This window comes from Pelodiscus sinensis, chromosome 21 (genome assembly GCF_052426305.1).
Source record: "Pelodiscus sinensis isolate ZL-2025 chromosome 21, ASM5242630v1, whole genome shotgun sequence".
Classification (NCBI taxonomy): Eukaryota; Metazoa; Chordata; order Testudines; family Trionychidae; genus Pelodiscus; species Pelodiscus sinensis.
The window spans coordinates 3,665,635-3,687,070 of record NC_143072.1 but is presented as its reverse complement, the minus strand read 5'-3'; the positions used below and the strand labels follow the sequence as shown (position 1 = coordinate 3,687,070).

Here is a 21,436-nt window from a genome sequence, read left to right as displayed (position 1 = left end):
CCTGCGTCTACACGCGGCAGTGAAACAGGCGTTCAAAATAAAGCCCTATTTCGAACTACCTGTTAAACCTGCCCCTGGGCCTTAAGTTCCCCACCCCTGCCAGCGGGAGTAGAAGAAGGAAGAACCTCATGTGACAGATATTAGGTCACACTGTTTAATGCACTGCAGGAAGGCGCTCAGGTGAGGCTGTTACAACCCCCTGTAGAACAGGGGTAGCGCAAACAAGAATGGACCCAAAAAATTACGAGCAACCTTTTCAAAAGCGGCCACTTGTTTTGGGTGCCCCCATGGAAATGCTTTGTGCCTCACCTGCAGACGTGCTATGCCCCCCCAGCTCCAGCGAAGGGGCTGTGAAGAAGAGGTACCAGGTCTCTCCAGCTCAGCACCAGGGCACTGAGGCACAAAGGCACAGCGGCAGCAAGGAGACTTTCCCTGCAAACACTGGGTGAGAGCTTTGACCACATGTGACAAGACAGCTGGGGGACAGATTCTGCAAAGGCACCAAGGACTAGGGATGTTAAATATCGGTTAATCCAATAGTCGATTAACCTCATGAATTCTTATCGGTTAGTCGACTATTCTATAGCCCCTGGGGGCGGGACTGGCAGCCAGTTCAGTCTGGTCCCTCTCCCGAGGAGCTCCCGGCCACTGCGCGCTGCTGCCTCCGTATCAGAGGCAGCAGTATGGGGTCCCAGTTGGGAGCTCATCCACGAGGGGAGCCAATTTAAAAACCCGCTCCTCATACGGACTGGCTGCCTCTCACCCTGTGCTGCTGCCTCTGATACAGAACTGAGCTGGGTTGCCTGTCCATCTAGCTTTTAATACATTTTAAATGCAGAGCCGCAGCGGGGGTAGATCCTGGACCGGGCATGAGCCAGGACTGAGCCAGCCTGCTAAAAAATGTATTGGCGGGGGGGGGGGGGGGGGGGAAGGGAGAGGGGAGAGGGAAATGCGTGTAGTCTGTAGCATTAACCTATAAACTTTGGCTAATCAGTTAATCGACTACACTACTGCATCCCTACCAAGGACCTGCCTAGCATAAACTGCTGGATTAGGAAAGGAGTAAGTCTCTGTATTTCACAGCCCCGCAATGTCTTGCTTTCTACTTTCTCACCTGGGTTCCTTCTCTTACCGCTTCGCACTACTCGGCTTTCTTCTTGCCCACCAGCCTGTTCTCTCCCAAAGCCCCCCCCCCCCCCGCCACCTGTGCTCCCACCATCCTATTCATTCATGGGAGAATGAACCAGAAGTGTAAAAATGTCTCTAAAATCCCCCAACGCCTACACGATCACGTGACCTCATTGTCGGGCATTGGTGATGCCTGTTGGCCAGTTCTCATGACCCGTCTGCTGTCTCTTTACCTTCCCTCCTCTCTAACTGGATTGCAAGCGCTTCCCAGCAGGGCCTGCCTGTTCTAGAAGGCGCACGGAACAGGTATCAGACTCACCAAAACACGATCTCCAAGCCGTAAATCTTTGTCGCCTTTTTTCACCGACCCGCTGTCTGACAAGTTTGATCCGGATTCGTTCCCGGTTTTCATGGTGCTGTTCAGGACGCTCTCCCGCAGGGGGATGACGCGAGTGGAGAGCGGCGGCGTAGACGTCCCCGAGTGCAATGACAAGTTCTGGGTTGTCAGGGACTCCACCGAATGGGCATCGCTGCCCGAGCCCTCCGCCACGGGCTGGCGGGTCAGTTTGGAAGGCCGTGTGAAAATCCCTTGCAGCGGCTGGCACTCAAAGTAACGCACGCCGCCCACGGAGCCGTCATTCTTACCCACCGGGTCATCCAGAACAACCCCTGCCCACTGGCCGGGGGCGAACTGCGTCTCCCCCAGATACTGGATCACGCCTGGCTTCACGCCGTTCACCCAGACACGTTCGCCCACCACAAAGTCTCCCAGGAAGTCATCGCCCACCTCCGTGATCTTCGAGCCTGCCTTCTCGGTGCTGGCTGTGGAGGCCGGACCCTGCTTGTGCAAAGGGGAGCCTGCAAATGGAAGGAAAAGAGGACTTGGTGAGACGAGAAGCAGATGACTAGGACAGCCGCCCTAGTAACACCAGCAGATCCAGAGCCGCCCTTCAGGTGACGTGTTTTTACTAGGGTTGCCAGGCGACGGGTTTTGAACTGGACAGTCCAGTATTTGAGCTTTCTGTTTGGGAAACAAATTGAGAAAATAGAAACGTCCGGTATTTTCTAACTAAGATGGAATGCAGATTGTGACGATGTGTGTCCGGTATTGAAACCATCTGGCAACCCTAGTTTTTACAGGGCACAGATCAGGCCTGGAGGGACGGGTTATTTACACGCCTGGAGCACTGGCCCTCCTCTGCAGCTGAAGAGGGGCGTTCGACAATCCTCCTCCAGCCCAGCATCTGCCTCCCCATATGCAGGACGAGGCAAAGGGGGCAACTTCTCCTGCACTTGGCAATTCAAAGGGGCCCAGGGTGTCTGGCTACAGCAGTGGCTAAAGCAGCAGCGGTCGGCGCCCCCGGCCCTTTCAATCACTGCTGGAGCAGGGCGCACCACATGGCTCGGAGGACGGGGGGAGCACCGAGGGCTGCTCTGGCAGTGCCCCTTCTGCCAAGGCCCCACCCACGCTTTGCTCTGGGGAGAGGGGGGACGTGGAAGTGGTCAGCTCCTTTGGTCATACATACTAAGAACCCCCCCGTGTCGGACTCCCCATTCATAGGAGGCAAGTCAGAAATAACAGACTTGCCACCAGCCTCAGAGCACTATTGGAAGGCTACTGGGGTAGGCCGATCCGGCCCAAGTAGCACTAAATACATGAATAAGGCAGAAGGAATCCTGGCAGATACGCTGCAAGGCCCAAGGCAGCGTGTTTTCCATCTCAGAGAGGAAATCGCTCCTATGGAAGTTGGGGAACAGGTTTCCCTGGTGATGACAGGGTAGCGCTCCGTATATGCAGCATTAACAGCTACAGCGCTAGTAGATGGCGCTCGACAAGGACTTTTGGCTTCCGGCTTTTGCCGGACCCGTAAAACTGGCTGTTGTCGTGCACGGCCAATGGCTTCCTTTGCACCTGGCTCGTAAGAGAGGCAGCTAAGCCCCAGAGGTAAGGGGACCGACTGTAGCCAGGTCAGCATAAGAAAACAAAGAGTTAAAAAGCCTAGCTCAGTCCTCGCACTAACAGCTGTAAAGCCACAGACTTCACTGGGACAAACTCACCAGCCCCAATCAAGATGAAATCCAGAATAAGGAACTTCCTTCTAGGCGACTTCCTGTCCTACTTCCCTATCAGGTGAGGAGCAGGAGAGCAGCAGGGCATGAGACAAAGTTCATGTCCTAGTCTCCACCCTAAAACCCTTCCTCTAGGGCACCAGGCCTGGACCAAGGCAGAAGCAATGTGTGTAGCAGGCCCCAAGGTGCGTGAGACAGAGGTCACGCAAGAACCAAGGTAAACAGTGCGAAGGAAAGCGAGCCATGAGGTAGAGAGGGTCCAAATCAGACAATCCCCGTCACCAACCCTGCTTGCAGTCTGGGTGCAAAGAAGGAAAAACAAGTTGCATTTGGACCTGATTAAAGAGCAGGTTAACGAGGGAGGTTAGGGAGAGGCCTAGAAAAATAACGAGGGAGTTTGGAAAATCAGGGCTTGCCCTCATGGTGCATGAATCCACAGAAAAGGGGTGTATATTCCAGTGAGCACTACGTGTCCGTGGGCACCCTGTTGGTGCACCCTCACCATTCCCTGGGGCATGTTAACGTAGAGCTCTTAGAAATGGAATTACACCAACGTGCACTAGGGACCTTGCAGTGCGTAGCAGAGATTGTGAGGATACTGCAGGAGCTTGTGGATTAGCGTGCACCTGGGCTTACATCCCATTGGTTCAGACTCACACATCCCATAGGCAAGCCCTAAGAAACACTGAGTCAAACACCCTCCCTTTTAGCCCATGGGGCTTTCAAACCCTCGTGGCTGCTCAACAGCACTGAGATCTCGGACTGAGCTTTTCAGCAGGGGCAGTAGGTTTGCAAACATTTTGTTAGAATCATAGAATCCCAGGTCTGGAAGAGACCTCAAGAGTCATCGAATCCAGCCCCCTTCCCAAAGCAGGACCAACCCCAACTAAATCGTCCTAGACGGGGCTTTGTCAAGCCGAGACTTAAACACCTCTAGGGATGAAGATTCCACCACCTCCCTAGGGAACCCATCCCAGTGCTTCACCACCCTCCTAGGGAAATAGTTTTTTCTAATATCCAACCTAGACCTCCCCCGCTGTGACTTGAGACCATTGCTCCTCAGTCTGCCACCGGTCACCACTGACAACAGCCTCTCTCCATCCCCTTTGGAGCCTCCCTTCAGGAAGTTGAAGGCTGCTACCAAATCCCCCCTCCCTCTTCACTTCTGCAGACTAAACAAGCCCAAATCCCTCAGCTTCTCCTCGTAAGTCATGTGCTCCAGCCCCTGATCATTTTTGTTGCCCTCCTCTGGACCCTCTCCAATGCATCCACATCCGTTCTGTAATGAGGGGCCCAGAACTGGACGCAGTACTCCAGATGTGGCCTCCGCAGAGCTGAATAAAGGGGAATAATCACTTCTCTAGACCTGCTGGCAATGCTCCTCCTAATGCACCTCAATAGGACGTTAGCCTTCTTGGCTACAAGGGCACCCTGTTGGTGCCCAGAATGCCCAGAGCCCAGAGCCCCCCCCCAAAATAAGACTCTGAGAGGGACTTTGGGTGCTGGGCGCAGGCTCTAGGCTGAAGTAGGGGATGGGGGCCCTGGGTGCACGCTCAGGGAGGGAATTTGGGGGCAGGGTGGGGGAGAGGCTGCAGACTCTGGAGGGCCTGGGGTATAGAGGGAAGCTGCAACCCTTCTGTGCTGCTAGTAGTGGCGTCAGTGACCCCGGGACATTTTAAAATCGCCCAGGGATTGGCAGCGGGGAGGGGAATGGGGAGCGCATGGGATAGCAGAGGGGCCGGGGGATGCCAAGGGCAGCAGTTGGCAGCGAGTTTTGGCGGAGGCTGGCCCCGGGCTAGGAACCACAGGTCCACATAACTCGCCCCCTATGCTTTTCGGTACACGCAGTCCACCGCCAGCCCAGGTGCTGGGTGCAGCCATGTGTTAGCGATGGGCCAAAGTGCTTCAAATGAAACCAAAATCCACCTGAACCTCCAGCCAAAATTCCAAGGGAAGCTTCCTAGAGGAGAGGCACCACCAAAGCCCCAAGCATCCGAAGGCAGCTGCTCTGCGCCTGGCACTTAGGATTCTGGCTGTCAAAACAGGTTAACGCTAAAGAAAGCCACCCATTACCGTCTCTAAGGAGCCTCTCTGCTCACTGGTGTCAGTGGGGTTGGAACTGAAAACATGGAACTAGCACAAAACTTTACAGCACTGCCCACCCAGGAGAGAATGGGAAATAACAAAAGTAGCTCATGAAAACCCAGTACCAGGAAATTTCCAATTTTGCAAACTATACAGCAACAAATAACATGACAGTATCCAGTGCTGCCCATAGCCTGCCATTAGAGAAACGTGAATGAATGAATGAAGTCTTAGCACTTGGGCTGTGGATTAATCGTGGTCGGCTCACATGATTAACAGAAAGAAAAATCACCACAATCAGAAAAATGAATTGCAATTAAATTGAAATTTAATCACACTGTTAAACATAATACAGGACTATGTAGTACTTTAAAGACTAACAAGATGGTTTATTAGGTGATGAGCTTTCGTGGGCCAGACCCACTTCCTCAGATCAATAGTGGAAGAAAATAGTAGACAGATCCATAGTCTCCTATAGACAACCACCTAACCTCAAGATGATGCTTACCAACAACCACAGGACATACCACACTAATACCAACCCTGGTACCTTCCGTTGCAACAAACCCAGTTGCCAGCTTTGTCCACATATTCACTCTGCTGATACCATTATTGGACCTAACCAAGTGAGCTATAAGATCAAGAACACATATTCCTGTGCATCCAGAAATATAATTTATGCAATCATGTGCCGAAAGTGTCCGTCTGCTTTGTACATTGGACAAACGTCTCAGACACTTCGCCAAAGGATCAATGCCCACAAAACAGATACTAGAAAGGATCACAAAGAAAAAAGTTTCTTGCCATTTCAACCAGAAAGGACGTTGTCTCAATGACTTAATTACCTGCATCCTGCTTCAAAAGCCTTTTAAAACTGCATTGAAAGGGAATCCTCTGAACTGTTACTCATGCTAAAATTCAACACTTTGCGCGGGGGTCTTAATAAAGACTCTAGCTATCTTACCCATTACAAAGATAGCTTCCCCAATTATCACCTGTAATACCATTAGCTCACAGACATTTACCTCCCCCCCGCCGGCATCCCCCTTCTGTTCTGAAATTTGATTTGTCCTTTTCATGTGTGTTCATTTTTTTAATTGTATCCTTTGGTATATATGGTTGTGACTATTTTCTTCCACTATTTGATCTGAGGAAGTGGGTCTGGCCCACGAAAGCTCATCCTCTAATAAACCATCTTGTTAGTCTTTAAAGTGCTACATAGTCCTGTATTTTGCTTCAGCTACACCAGACTAACACGGCTACATTTCTATCACTGTTAAACATAGAATGCCAATTGAAATTTATTAACTATTTGTGGATTTTTTTTCTGTTTTTTGAAATATATTGATTTCTATTGCAACACAGAATACACAGTGTGCAGTGCTCACTTATATTAAGTATTTACAACAAAATAATATAAAGTATTAAATATAAATATTAAGAAAAGGTATTTTTCAGTTTCTGTCATACAAGTCTTGTAGTGAAATCTTTGTATCGGGAAAGTGTAACTTACAAATGTAGATTTTGTTTTCTGTTACACAACTGCATTCAAAACCAAAACAATGCACAACTTTAGAGCCTACAAGTCCACTCAGTGCTACTTGTTCACCAAATCACAAAGACAAAGAAGTTTGTTTACATTTATGAGATAATGCTGCCTTCTTCTTTTTTACAATGTTTTGTTTTTGAATGAAGAGGTTTATTTTACATAATCCTACATTTGTAAGCTCATTTTTTATGATAAAGAGACTGTGCTACAGCATTATATTAGATAAACTGCAAAAACATTTTTTCATATTTACAGTAAAATATTTGTAATTAAAAATAGAGTGAGCATGGTACTCTTTAGATTCAGTGCTGTAATTGAAATCAATATATTTGAAAATGTAGAAAAAAATCCAAAAAATTTAAATAAATGGTATTCCATTATTGTTTAAAAACAGTGCAATTAATTGAATGATTAATTATGATTTTTAAATCATGCCATGAATCACAATTAATTTTAGTCATGCAATTAATCACAATTTTTAAATTGTTTAACTGCCCTACTTATCATTCCTGGGAAAGAGAGAATGATTATCACCCATGTTATCACAATAGGGGAATAACAAGGCACAAAACTCACACCTGGCATAAAGGGGTAGAGCTCTTTTGGAAGTCACTAGAGCTGTGCCCACTTACCTGAGGGCAGAATTTAATCCACAGATACTGTGACTTGCCCAGGGTTACACAGTGAATCATTGTCGGGGCAGGATTAAAACTCACAAGTGTCTTGCTCTTCACCCTGTGCCATGTCCACCAGTCGAGGAGGTTCAGATCGTTCTAGCAAGCAGTCAGACTTGCGTGTGCTTAAATGAAGCAACCTGCAAACTTCGCTCAGGTTCACCCTTGCCTAGCGCTCAAGCCTCTGCCATTTCCTCAAGCTCTTTCAGAAAGTAACGGGCACAACAGCTTAGGTGCCAACCTCTGGAAAGTGTTCAGAACAAAATAGCCCGTGAATGAGATGCTCTCTGCGTTGCTGGCGGTCGAACTGAGCAATACAAATAAAAACCACCAAGGTACAGCACTCGAGTTCTGCTCGAGCTAAACTTACTCCCTGCGGAAGGTCATGTTTCTGCTAAGACACCCAGCAGCAGGGAAATGGCTCTGAGAGCTAACAGTCAAGTTACGTTTTTAGACGTCTAGGCCCTAATATTCTGCAGAACCTGAAAGGGCCAACGGAGGAATCGAGTAAGTGTCTAACACAACCACCACCCATTTCCTTGATGCTGTGAATGAACTTCAGTTCCTGGGCTGCTTTCCATTTTGGTTTTCAACCCTGCCCTGAAATTTGCTCATCCTCAGATATTTTCTCTTTAAAAGGTTTTTTAGAAATGCCTTAAATTACTTCAAGACCATGTCTCTAGCTAGCACATTAAAGGAATGCTGCCAAGTAGGCTATGTCCCAGAACTCTCCCTTCTCTTACAAAAAGAAAACCTCTGAAAAACAAGATTTTCAGCCTTTTTATTAAATAGTTCCAGTACAAAGGGCGGGGTGTTATTTTTTAAATTACCTTCAAACATTTACTAGCAGGAAAACACAACTATCAACACTGAATTTATGGATGAGAACCTTAAAGTGAAACGGACTATAAACAGAAAATAAAACTAACCATTCCAGTTTAATGGTCCACAAGCGCAAGAAAGCCAATGAGTAGTATAAATCTGGAATAACAAACTGAGCTACAAAGAATCTTTCAGTTTTAATCATAGAATCATAGAATAATAGGACTGGAAGGGACCTCAAGAGGTCATCGAGTCCAGCCCCCCGCCCTCAAGGCAGGACCAAGCTCCATCTACACCATCCCTGACAGATGTCTATCTAACCTGTTCTTAAATATCTCCAGAGAGGGAGATTCCACCACCTCCCTTGGCAATTTATTCCAATATTTGACCACCCTCACAGTTAGGAATTTTTTCCTAATGTCCAATCGAAACCTCCCCTGCTTCACTTTAAGGATCAAGAATAATCAAGGATCTTTTCAGGGACACGTGACCTCTATTTATATAATCTTGGCAGGGATTCGTAATGAAGTGCAAATTAAAAGTGCAATTGATATTCCTGTTTCAGACTTGGATTCAGCTAAGCACCTCAGCATCGTTTTAAGTGCTCAGCTGCATCTTGGGCCTTAGACACTGGCTTAGCCTTTACTGAAGTGCCTGGATTCACATCAGTTTTACTACAGTGTACATCCAAGTCCATCCCTAGCAAGTTCCAGCAATGCATTTCTGCAGGGCCTCTCAACGACAGACCAAAATGCATTTTACATTAAGCCTCCTGACATCGTTTTTACAGGTGGGGAAACTGAGGCCCAGAAGGGCATCAAGACTTGCCTAAGGTCACATCCCCCAAAGAGCTGGAAACAAATCACGTCTTCCATTGCACCAGCACACACCAACTCCAACCAACAGCAAATACTCCGAACAACTCATTTGTCTAGGAAAGATGAAACGATCGTTAGAACCTTTGCTGTAATGGACACACTGCCCACTAGGAGAGAGGAGAGCTTGGCAGAATTTTATTCAGCCGCAATTTCAGATCCCTGTTAAATAAAACGGCGGCAGCAGAACTACAGTAATTACATCATTTCAGTCACACAATCTAATTACCATAGTCTAAATGCAGTAAATAATGAGGAGAGTTAGAAAGGAAGCAGACTCCTGAAGAGAGCTCACTGAGCCATCTCACAATCAGGGCTATTATTATTTGTTAGCACTGGGTGAATGGCTCCATAAAACGGTTCCTCATTTTCCACCATGTCTGTACCAAGGGAACACATGACATCACACACACTGTTTGTATATTAAATAATTCTCTGAACCAATGCAAGCATCAAGTGAACTCTCACGCTGATCACATGATGAAAAGATGGCCCTTCCTCATCCTAACCCCGCCTCCCAACTGTCATCTATAATCGGAGATGCAAACGTCCCAACAGGGACTGTGCCTTTCTAAGATTTCTATAAAGCCCCTCGCAGACTTTGGGGCTCTGTAAAATATTCAGCAGGAGACACACAGTTTCACAATTGCCAAACTAAATCCAACCTTTGCCGTTTCAGATTTAGAAACAGAGGGTGGGGGAGGCAACATCCTTTATTCAGATCAATGCCTGTTGGGGAGAGAAACAAGCTTCTGAGCTGACGCAGAGTAGTTCTTGAGAGCTAAAGAAAAGCTCTGTGTTAGCTCAAAGCTTGTCTCTCCAACTGAAGTTGACTCCATAAAAAAAAACATGACCTCATCTCATGTCTCTAACCTCCTGGGACCAGCATAGCTAGAACAATACTTCATGCAGTTTCAAATTTGATTGTTTCAGCGCTTACTTATCGGCACAATCAGGAACATGAGAAAGAGCCAGACCAGTGGTTCTTCTAATCCAGTATCCATCCATTGAAGCTTTTTAGAGGATGCAGAAAACCCTTCAGTAGGCAATTAAATTACCCTCACAGAAAGTTTCCTCCTGACCACCAACTGTTACAGGTTGGCTTGTTCCCTAGAAGCATGAAGATTTCCACCCATTTCATTTTTTAAAAGAAACTATTTGCCACTGTCACTTGGGATACTCTCGGTCTAGATAGCACGACACCAGAGATGTCTGGGAGTCCATCTGCAGCATGGGGAAGTGGCTGCCCACAAAAGACCAGCATTCTGGATGCTTGTCTCCAGAGTACAGGGAAAGTCAACACTGGTGGCATGCTCTGAGTTTGCCTTCTACTAGGGTGACTCGATGCCTCCATTTTATAGGAGGAGTCCTGATAATTGGATCTTTGTCTTTCAGAGGTGCCTTCTGCTCCCAGTTTTTCCATGCTTGCTATCTGGTCATCCTGCCCTACTAAGAGGATGTTGTTACAGGACCGTCTGGTGAGTTTGAGACACCAATCATCATCACTCTGTGCCCTTTGCCACTAATCCCAGAGTCACGAGATCTAATCGTTTGCCTGCTCCTCCTGTCTGACACGATCCCATGGAGCTCCCAAGGTGTGGGACCTGCAGTATCCTGCAGCAGCTTTCAAATAGCCCATTCACACCAGGGCCTCCCCTCTGTCTGCTGTCATCTAGTTGCATTTTACTGAGGCCAGTGGGACACCAGATTCAGGATACCAGCAGCTGAGGGCAGAAACAAAGGGGTAAACTACGGGGCAGCCAGAGGCGGAAATCTCTGCCCCATAACAAAGCTGCCAAACACAACCAGGGGAGTTTGCCAAGCCAAAGATGCGGCAGGGAGCGCAAATAGCAGCATTTGTGCTTTCTGCTCACTGAGAAGGTAAGTCTCTCCCCAGGGGAAAACCATCAGCAACCTCTGCACTATTGCTCACTTATAAAGTGAAGGGACAGAGCTAGAATCGCAGTGCGAGTCAGAGGCACAGCCAAGAACAGAACCCAGGAGTCCTGCTCCAATTTCCCTTCTCATAAATAAAAAGGAGGCCACCGGCCAGCATCTTTCGCCCTCTCTCATTTGGAATGCAAGTGGGTTGTATGGCCAACTCTGAGCTGCCAAGCTCCAGAACGGTTTTTCTTGAGGGATTTTGAACTTCTTACATTTTTAGGCCACCTTTGCTTGCTAATTAACTGCTTGGCAGCTGCTTGCAAATCTTGCCTACCATGCTATGGATGCCAAAGGCGTGTCCATCATATAATCACAACCCTGTTTTCAGGTGGTAGCACTTGAAGGACACAGCATGTTCTACTCTAGCAAGGACTGAAAATGTGAAAAGAGTTTTAACTGGATGCACTAGCTCCTTAGCCTAATTGGATAGCTCCCGTTAAAACACTAACGATGAAGCCAAAATGTATATTTTAGTATTGGTTAGGAGAATATAACGTATAACGATTTGCTTATGAGTTTTGTAGGCTTCTATTTCACCCTGTTTCTCGCGATGAGACAATGTCCGCATTGCAAACTGATCTAGTAACTCAGTCCTCCTTTGTCTGGGAGTGAAGAGGAAGGTCCAGACAGTCCAAAAGACTTAAGAGATTTAGAGAGGAGGAGATGCCCCAGGCTGAATGCATTAGCAGAACAGAGGCGCCCCGGAGAAAGGAGGACCCCAAGAGTGATAAACAGATAAAATGGGAAGCCTGGCAATAGCCACCAAAGAATACCCGTGGAAAACCCGAGATTAACATCTTTTAAGGATGAAAGATTGCAGCCTGACACTGCAAAACCCAATGGGAGCTTACATGTATAAAGTGGGGGCTCTTGCCATTAGACTTTCGGTTCGGTCCTGCAAGCCAAGCCTCAGAGGAGCCTTGAATCGCAAACGATGAGCCCCGATTCCTCAAATCAGGGTACACCTACACGACAGAGTTGTGTCAGAAAAAAACCCGTTTTTTCAACAAAACTTGAGGAACATCCCCACCGCAACTGCGTTTTTCTGCAAGAAAAATCGAAAGAACAGAGGGGTTTTTCCGGTATTGGTAATCCTCATTCTACGAAGAAGAAGCCTTTTTGCAAAAGAGCTTTTTCACAAAAAGGGGCATGTGGACGGGGAAGAGAGCGCTCTTTCGGAAGAAGAGGAAACAGGAAAAAGCACAGGTGCCCTGGTGACTGTTCCGTCCATAGCAATCACAGCTTACATGCAAGAGAGCGTCCAATTCAGTGTGGATGCTCTCTTTCGGAAGACGTTTTTTCACAAGATCTCTTCCAAAAAAGGCTTCTTCCAAAAGAAGCCTGTAGTCTAGACGTAGCTCAGTCAATCTTGCCTGGCCAGTAAGGCGGACTTGAGCCATGACAGATGGGTAACTTTCCACCATCTGCAGGACGTGTGTGTGTGCGCGCGCGCTGCTTTTCATGTTACACTTTCAATAAACATGGCGTCTTGCCTTTTCCCCTGAAAAAGATCCTGTGTGTGTCTTATAAGCCTAACGAGACGTGTTGCTACACAGCAAGGACTGTGGCATGAAGGAGACGGCCCCTTCCAACACTTGGACATTCCAGGAGGGAGAAAGGGGCAAGAAAGATGTTTCCTAGTAGTCACAGGAGCAAGGAAAATGCAGTGTTGGAGCCTCAAGGAGAGGATAGCTGTGCATTGTTACTACTAGCCGGGATTCCCAGGGGCAGATCACCATTTTGCGGGGCCCAGGACAGCACAATTTCGCCGGGCCCCCCTTTGCCACGGTGCATGCGTGGGGCTTCTTGAAGCGCAGGGCCCGGGGCGGCCGCCCCGCTCGCCCTGCCCTATATCCGCCCCTGCTCCCCAGAACAGCACCCCGCTCATGAGGCAGGTTTTGGTAGCATGTATTGAATGGAAGCCTCATCCACTCAGGACCTTTAGTTACTCACAGTGCATCAGAGCTGCTGCGATTTTACGCTCCCCAGACACTGTCATGGTAAAGTTTCAATAAAGGCGGGGAAAGAGTGTTTATTCCTAGGGGAAGAAAATAGAAAAGCAATTTAGCAGGAAAATGGGGCGCCATAAACGTTAGCCAGGCGTTTCCTGTACCCTGCAGAACCCGCTCTAATCCTATTATTCCTGAGCGATGTGCCAGGCACACTGGTCGCCAGAAGGAGCAGAAATTCAACAGCCCTCGCTGTGTTGCCATGGAGACCTAGCGAAAGCCAGCTAATTGATCAAATGGAGCCTCATTAGATAAAAAAGAGAGACAGCGCTAGAGAGCGAGATACCACTGTCTCCCCAGGGAGGTGAAGCGAGACAGCACCTATTCAGCATACCGAAAGGCTTCACAAGAAGAGCTTTTTTCCAATCTCTATTTTAAATCCCAGAGGTTTGGGTTGGTTTCCCCAAATTGGACAGGTGCAATGAGGAACAGGTCTCGGCCTAAACCCAGTACATGGCCCAGCTCTCCCCATGTCCACCCACCTTCCCGGCAAGCTCCTGGGGGCAGGCTGTGCACAGGGTGGCGGTGATGCCATTCCATTGCGAAGGGATCGACAATTAACAGGGCAGCTCGTGGTTAGCTCCAGAGGCTGGGAGCCTAGAGCCCTCGGGTCTGTGCTCCTGCGTGCGCCGTGTGACCTCAGTCAAGTCACCTGCCTCGCGCGCAGTGTCCACAACTATAAATAGGAGTCACCACGGCCGCCACGGGGGAGGTGCTATCGGCGTCTGGAAAGCAACTGGACGTGCTCAGGTAGCAGAGGCCTCCAAATCTCACATATGGGGCAGCTGCCACGAAGCTGCCAAAGTGTGGAGCAAAACCAAGCCTGGGATTTGCCGTTCTAGGGTCCGTCTAGTCCAACGCCTGGCTTCCAGCAGGGATCATACACAATAGCTCCGGGGCCGCTGCAAAGAACCTGTCTATGGAGACGCAAAACTCCTTCCTCCTCCACCCCACGCAGAAGCTCTGACGATTTCCCATCACCGTCTTAGCTCATGTGGCTACAACCACTCGGGTAAAATCTGGGGGTGCTGAGCACCTCGGCAGGTCTCAGCGTGTGGCTCATTGTTAGGGAGATGGATGGGTGCGAGGGAGTTACAGCTGAAGCCAGGCGAAGGGGGAATGGGTCAGCCAGAAAGCCCAGATGTTGGCCAAGGGGCTGCTGTTTAGAAGAGGAATAATGTACATCTGGACTGCACCCGGCACGACGTCAGTGCCTGCATGCCAGGCTCATCCCGCGCTCTCTGCACGCCTGCCTGTCTCCTTGGGTTAGTGCCTAAGCGATGAAGGGGACTCTCCTGTCCGGTGTCAACAGGCATGAGCTAGGATGTCATGGGCGTGGCGTCCTGAGGAGTCAAGTTAGCCATGGAATCAAATCCACGGGGAGTCTGTCCCATGGCGAGTCGGCGCTCTTATTTGTGCCTCTTTCTCGGCTGCTGTCATTGCTCCGTGGAATCCCCTCGGTCTGTAGGCGAAGCAGGGTGGCAGCCAGAACGCGGCAGGGATCTCTGCTCTCAAAGTCACCGTCAGCTGCAGCCCGCGGGACCAGCAGGTGAAGTTGCCCATGTCAATAGCTGGAGCGGTGGGTTTCCCTTCTCAGCAGCCTGGTTACGGACCTGGAACTTTACCTGGATTTTTTGAGACGAGACAGCCTCTCGCCCAGGGGTTGGCAACCTTGCAGAAGTGACGTGCCAAGATTTAACGTTCCCCATGCTCCTCAGGGCAAGCCCTGCCCTCTCCCATCCTGCCCCTGCAACCTCCTTCTCCCTCTTCCTGCCCCGCACATCCATGTGCCCCCAGCGCACATACCAGCAGGGAGCAGCGCTGGGACTCGCAGCCCCCCGGGAAGAGCGCTGGGGCACGGAGAGGCTGGGGGATAGCCCCGGAGAAGGAGGCAGAGCTGGTAGCGGAAGGAAGAGGGAGTTAACCCCTTAACTCCTGGGAACTGCATGCCCAGGGATGCGGAGCCCAGCACAGGGTCTTGCTGCCTGCTCCGCTTCCCGGGTTGCCCCTCTGCCATGCTGCGTGTGCCACAAGAAGTCATCTTGCGTGCCACTGATGGCACATGTGCCGTACGTTGCCAACCCCTGCTCTGGCCTGCGAGATTCCCATAGCTACTGTACTTGGAGGAGCCAGACAGGACAGAGAAAGGTGTAACCTTGTCCTCTGTACAGCAGCAACACCGGCAACCCAATCCCCGCTGCTAGCGCCGGGCACAAGTGTTTGGACAAAAAATTCACCGGCCAAGAAATGAAGCTTCGGCTCAAGCACAAGTCGTCAGCCCAAAACAAGCATCGGGGGAGACCTTTTTCAAACAAGTCCAAGTGATTTGTTTTCACCCTTTTGAAACGAAAAACTTTTTGGACTTGTTTGGAAACAACGTTTCCTTTAGAAATGTCACTAGCTGTAGTATCTAAAAAGTTAAGAGTTACCAAAAAAAAAAAAAAAAAACCCGACACCTCCACACACAACAACCCCGACACCTCCACACACAACAACCCCGACACCTCCAAATGAACCAAAACTGGCCCCGCTCTCCCCCCCAAAAAAACCCTGCACAATTTCATTTCAGTTTGCGCACAGCAGCCACGGAGCAGCTGCTTTCTGCCAGGCGATGTGGCAGGTCTCTTTCAGACGGCCGGATGCAGTGGGAGGGAAGGGGCCTCCAGGCACAAGAACGGGTCAAGCGCGCGAGTGCTAGGAGGGGGAGCGGTGCGGCAGAACGGCCTGGAAGTGCATCGTGGGAGGAAACGACCGTCATGATTTGTGTCTGACACGGGGGAAGGATTGAAAGTTCTCCAAGTGTAGAGCTGAAGCCTCTGGGACGGTGCTCGCATGGCTTGTGGGAACTAGGGACAGCATCTGGCATACACAAGGACTGAGCTGCAGGCACCTTCAAAATCAGCTTCCTCTCCTGTCTCCTGGAACAGCTTCCATGCTTTACACACTAAGTTCTGGCCATAGCTCTGACGCACCAGGCAGACGGGTTTGGCTACTCTGGCCAGGGGAAGAATAATTACAAACGGGCCGGGCATGAGAGTGGAGGGAAGGAAAGCGTGTGGGAGCAAGGGAGGAGAAAGGAGAATTCTCATTAAGTGCTCACCCTGACTTCACTCATGAGCTGCGAGTTCCCTCCGCAAACAGATGTCTGTCTTCACACGGGCAGAGCCATGGGATCTTGAATGGCTACATGGAGCAAACAGAGCTCCGTTTTTTAAAGGGTGATTTACATGAAACCAATATACCACAGGCGAAATGGGCATTCTTGGTGCCAGCAGATGTGGGAGCTGGTAGGAACAGAATGAGGACCTCAACTTTTGGCCAAGCCCCGTGGTTTGCTTTATTAAGCCTGTGCCTTTGGACTGTTTGCCAGTCAACCAGAGGACGTTCTTGACAGAAGGAGTTTCATAAAATGATTCCTCTCAAATGTGTCTCGCACAGAAACCCACCAAGTATTTATCTGATGGAGTTTTGAGCTTTCATGAATAACAGGGATAGTTTGGATGAGGGATGTTAAAGACTAGTCAACTATCCAATAAGCATTTGCTTATCGGATAGTCTGTTAACTAGTCAACTCCCTCCCGCCCCCACCTCTATGGGTGTGTCTAGACTACATGCCTCCTTCGACGGAGGCATGTAGATTAGCCAGATCGGAAGAGGGAAATGAAGCCGCGATTAAAATAATCGCGGCTTCATTTAAATTTAAATGGCTGCCCCGATCTGCCGATCAGCTGTTTGTCGGCAGATCGGGGGAGTCTGGACGCGATGCCCCGACAAAGAAGCCTTTCTTCATCGACACAGGTAAGCCTCGTGAAACCAGGTTTACCTGTGTCGATGAAGAAAGGCTTCTTTGTCGGGGCATCGCGTCCAGACTCCCCCGATCTGCCGACAAACAGCTGATCGGCAGATCGGGGCAGCCATTTAAATTTAAATGAAGCCGCGATTATTTTAATCGCGGCTTCATTTCCCTCTTCCGATCTGGCTAATCTACATGCCTCCGTCGAAGGAGGCATGTAGTCTAGACACACCCTATGAGATAGAGGCAGTAAAGGGGGGGGGTACTTCAAAGCAGCAGTGTTTCAAAGGGGTGGCCGCCGCAGACACGCAGCTGAGCCGTGGCTCAGCTGTGCAGCAGCACTGCCCCTTTAAAATGCTGGAAGGACCATGGAGCCAGGGGTCACCTGACTCTCCAGCTGACTCTGGGTTCCACATGGCATTTCCCCAGAACCCAGGGTCAGCTGGGGAGTCCCCTGCTGACCCTGGGCTCCATGGCTTTGAAATGCACAAGAGCCCCTGCTGGGGACTCTTGTACATTTCAAAGCAGGCACCCAAGTGCAGCCCAGAGTCAGCAGGACTTCCCGCTGGGGCTCTTGTATATTTCCAAGGAGGAATGCGGAAGTGCCTATCGACTAGTCGAGTAGTCTATGGAAATTCCATCGACTACTCGACTAGTCAATTAACCGCATTTTAACATCCCGAGTTTGGATTTGGTTCTCTGCCATCTTTCATTCGATAACAATAATCCCATTCTACACTGTGCAAAGCTGACCGGCACCAGAGTCTACAGAAAAATAACAATAATCCCACCTCTGTATAACACTCCAGGGTAATTTCCAAGTCAGTGAATAACAGCTGAAACAGGCCCTTTTAAATAGAAAGTTGGCATGATTGCAGCAAAGCGTGACACATGGGGATTATATGTCACAGCATTTTTTCCATAAAAACATAAGAACGGCTGTACTGGGTCAGACCAAAGGTCCTTCTAGCCCAGTATCCTGTCTGCCGACAGTGGCCAATACCAGGTGCCCCAGAGAGGGTGGACCGAAGACAATGATCAAGTGATTTGTCTCCTGCCATCTCTCTCCAACCTCTGACAAACAGAGGCCAAGGACACCATTATATTCCCTGGCTAATAGCCTTTTATGGACCTAACCTCCATGAAATTATCTAGCTTCTCTTTAAACTCTATTATAGTCCTAGCCTTCACAGCCTCCTCTGGCAAGGAGTTCCACAGGTTGACTACATGCTGTGTGAAGAAGAACTTTCTTTTATTAGTTTTAAACCTGCTACACATTAATTTCATTTGGTGTCCTCTAGTTCTTCTATTATGGGAACTAATAAATAACTTTTCTTTATCGGCCCTCTCCACACCACTCATGATTTTATAGACCTCTATCATATCCCCCCTCAGTCTCCTCTTTTCTAAACTGAAAAGTCCCAGTTGCTTTAACCTCTCTCTTATGGGACACATTGCAAACCCCTAATCATTTTAGTTGCCCTTTTCTGAACCCTTTCCAAGGCCAAAATATCTTTTTTGAGGTGAGGAGACCACATCTGTACACAGTATTCAAGATGTGGGCGTACCATTTCTTCCAACAAGGATGCACTTAATATATACATTTTCCTCCTGCTATATGGCCCTTAGACCTGTTCTGTAGCTTTCAGCTATATCAGAGACCACTTCAATGGTTGACACAAACATGTTGTACCAGTAATCCCAGTAATGTGGGATTTTCTGGATCTGAACCCCAGATACACAAGGATAAGTTTGTCTGATCAGGTGATTACAAGAGCATGTAATGAACTGACAGCTGTGTATATATGCCACTGCCATCCATGGGGTGAACTCAGAAATAATCAAGCGTATGTCATAGCATCTACATTGCTAAAAACAGACAGATTTTTCCTTTAGTTCAGGAGATCAGGACCTGTGTTGTGGGAGCAGAGAGTTCAGATTTCTGTCCCTGGGGCTAGGATGAAGTTTTGAGTGGCCATAGTATTTAGAGCAAGGATTTAGCCAAAGATTTTTGAGCAGTTGATGCTGATTATATTATTATCTAAGAATTAATACCAGCTACTGTACTTGCTATTAAAGTAAGATTAGCACAGTGTTTCCGATCTTTAATCTTTGTGATTAAAGAACATTAGGCTAGCTGGTTTAGCAGCATCTTTATTACATTAAGAGATATTGAGAGATTGTGTACAGATCGTGAAATAGCACATATTTTTGTTATACTTCAGGCCTGTACGTTTTTGACTGGCAAGAAGTTTGCATTTTTGGTATATTTTGTTGAACAAAAGTAGATAGAGACTTTGGCAGCCTAGGGATGCAGAAAGGTGAGTAGCAAGCAGATGCTGCATAGGAAAATCTCCTTTTTCATTTGTGGATTATTAGCTGACAGCACTGCAATACATTTATTCAGTGGAATGTCATGTTCCTTGACTCTTACATAAGGATTATTTGCTGCGACAAACAAAACAAAAAACCAACCCAACCTCATTTATTAAAGTGCCTTTCCCTTTATTATGAGCACATGGAAAGGTTCTGTGGTTTAGTTTAGATTTAACATGCATTTCGGAGAGACCCATAATTTTCAGGGGTAACTAGGGATTTCAGAGGAGTAGTCTGTTTCAGCAAAAACAATGAGTTTGGTTTTAAACATTAAGGGTACGTTTACCCTGTATCCCAAAATAGCTACCCGAAGTCTACACAAGCCGCCTCTTATTTTGAAATATTTTTCGAAACAATGGGTGCGCTATTTTGACATCCTGGTAAAGCTCGTTGCACAAGGGATAAGGAATGGCTTGAAATAGCATATTATTTCAAAATTTGGTGCTGTGTAGACGTGCCAAATGTCAAAATAGATTCAAAATAAGATACGCAATTTCCGTAGCACAAATTGCAGATCTTATTTCAGGTTTAGGGTGCTGTGTAGACACAACCTAACACATTTATTAGGCAATAAGCTTTTGTGTTGTATCTCCCGAAAGCTTATGCCCGAATACATTTGTTAGTTTAAAGTACCGCTAGACTCGTCGTTTTAGGGATTTTGAGATGCCTGAAAGGAGTCTGGTTTTCAAAGGGTGAATGCTCAATTCTTTCTGAAAATTAGTCTCCTTTGGGAAGTCTCATGTTGAATGGCTAAAAATTAAAGCACCCTTTCCTCCTAAAAGGAAACAAAACATACCACTGGTCACTTTGGAAAATCTCAGCCAACATAGTTCAATAAATTCACTTTTTATAACCCTCAAGACCAGGGATGGGGAAATGGACCAGCATAACTACAGGCAGTCCCCGGGTTACATGGATCCGACTTACATCGGATCCCTACTTACAAACGGGGTGAGGCAACCCCGCACTAGCTGCTCCCCCCAGCAGACCAGGGAGGCGAAGCTAGCGCCCCCCCCCCCCCCCAGCAGACCAGGGAGACGCAGAGCGGCTTTTCTCAGCAGACACCTCAGCTTGAGAATAAAGGACTGAGGGAAGTGAGGCGTGGGAGAATAAAACTGAGCTCTGGAGAAATGTTTGGCTAGAGTTTCCCCTACAATATGTACCAGTTCCGACTTACATACAAATTCAACTTAAGAACAAACCCACAGTCCCTATCTTGTACGTAACCCGGGGACTGCCTGTATAGTGAAACAATTTCACACTGTTCCACTATTGCTATTCCAGAGTAACACCCATGTGGACAAAAGTGTCTGTATTTGGAGTAATTATTCAGGAATAAAATAATGTATTCCAGAATAGTGCCCACATGGTGAATTATCCTGGCATTGCTTATTCCAAGATATCTTAGCTATGCCAGTCAATGTCCCCAAGTAGACAAGCTGTCAGTTACAATTCTGGGTAAGAATCACGTTTTCCCGATTTACCCAACTGGGGTCACATCCAGTCCACACAGGAGTGAAAACTCCTGTAAATATAAAGGACAGGGTTAAGGCATGAGCCGGGGGCTTAGTGCTGCAGGATCCCACATGGCAGACATCGGAGTGATAACAGCAGCTGGTGGGGACACATTACAGTAATCATTCTATACCGATCCCATGAAGCGTATTTAACTAACCCAAACCATTAACCGAGTAACGCAAATACACATTGAGTTACCAGAGACCTGTTGTGTGTGTAAAATACACTTCACGTGATCCGGAGCCACAGGTAAATTCTACCATGTGCTTACTCCTTTTGACCCTGCCACGATGCAAAGTTTTAAAAGCTCTGAAAGTTCCATAAGAGAAACAAGGTCACGTTTCCGCATCAGTTCAGTCAAAACAAATCTTGGGTGTATGCGCACACACATCCAGTCAGGGATTTTTCCAGGCCACAAGAGTTCCATAAATTGCAAGTGGTGTAACAATATGGCTTTTCTGTAGCCATGTTGGAAGGCCTGTGTTAGGCCTGAACCAAAGCTGCCTTCTGCAGCCAGACTGAAGAGTAGCAGCCATTACTGCAAGGCCTGGAATCACATACTTACAGTTTCATTGAAATTGTATTACAAACAG

General features: G+C 48.1%; 1 protein-coding gene across 5 annotated transcripts in view; it reads right to left on the bottom strand.

Annotated features, from left to right (window-relative positions):
* The window catches only part of CLIP2 (CAP-Gly domain containing linker protein 2), a 163,872-nt gene that overhangs the window by 71,010 nt on the left and 71,426 nt on the right, over nucleotides 1-21,436 (bottom strand). For all 5 annotated transcript variants that reach the window (XM_089772209.1, XM_075904303.2, XM_075904302.2 and 2 more), the window contains one exon: nucleotides 1,448-1,986. In XM_089772209.1, coding sequence (XP_089628335.1) covers nucleotides 1,448-1,986 — 539 coding nt within the window. The remainder of the gene's footprint in view (nucleotides 1-1,447; nucleotides 1,987-21,436) is intronic.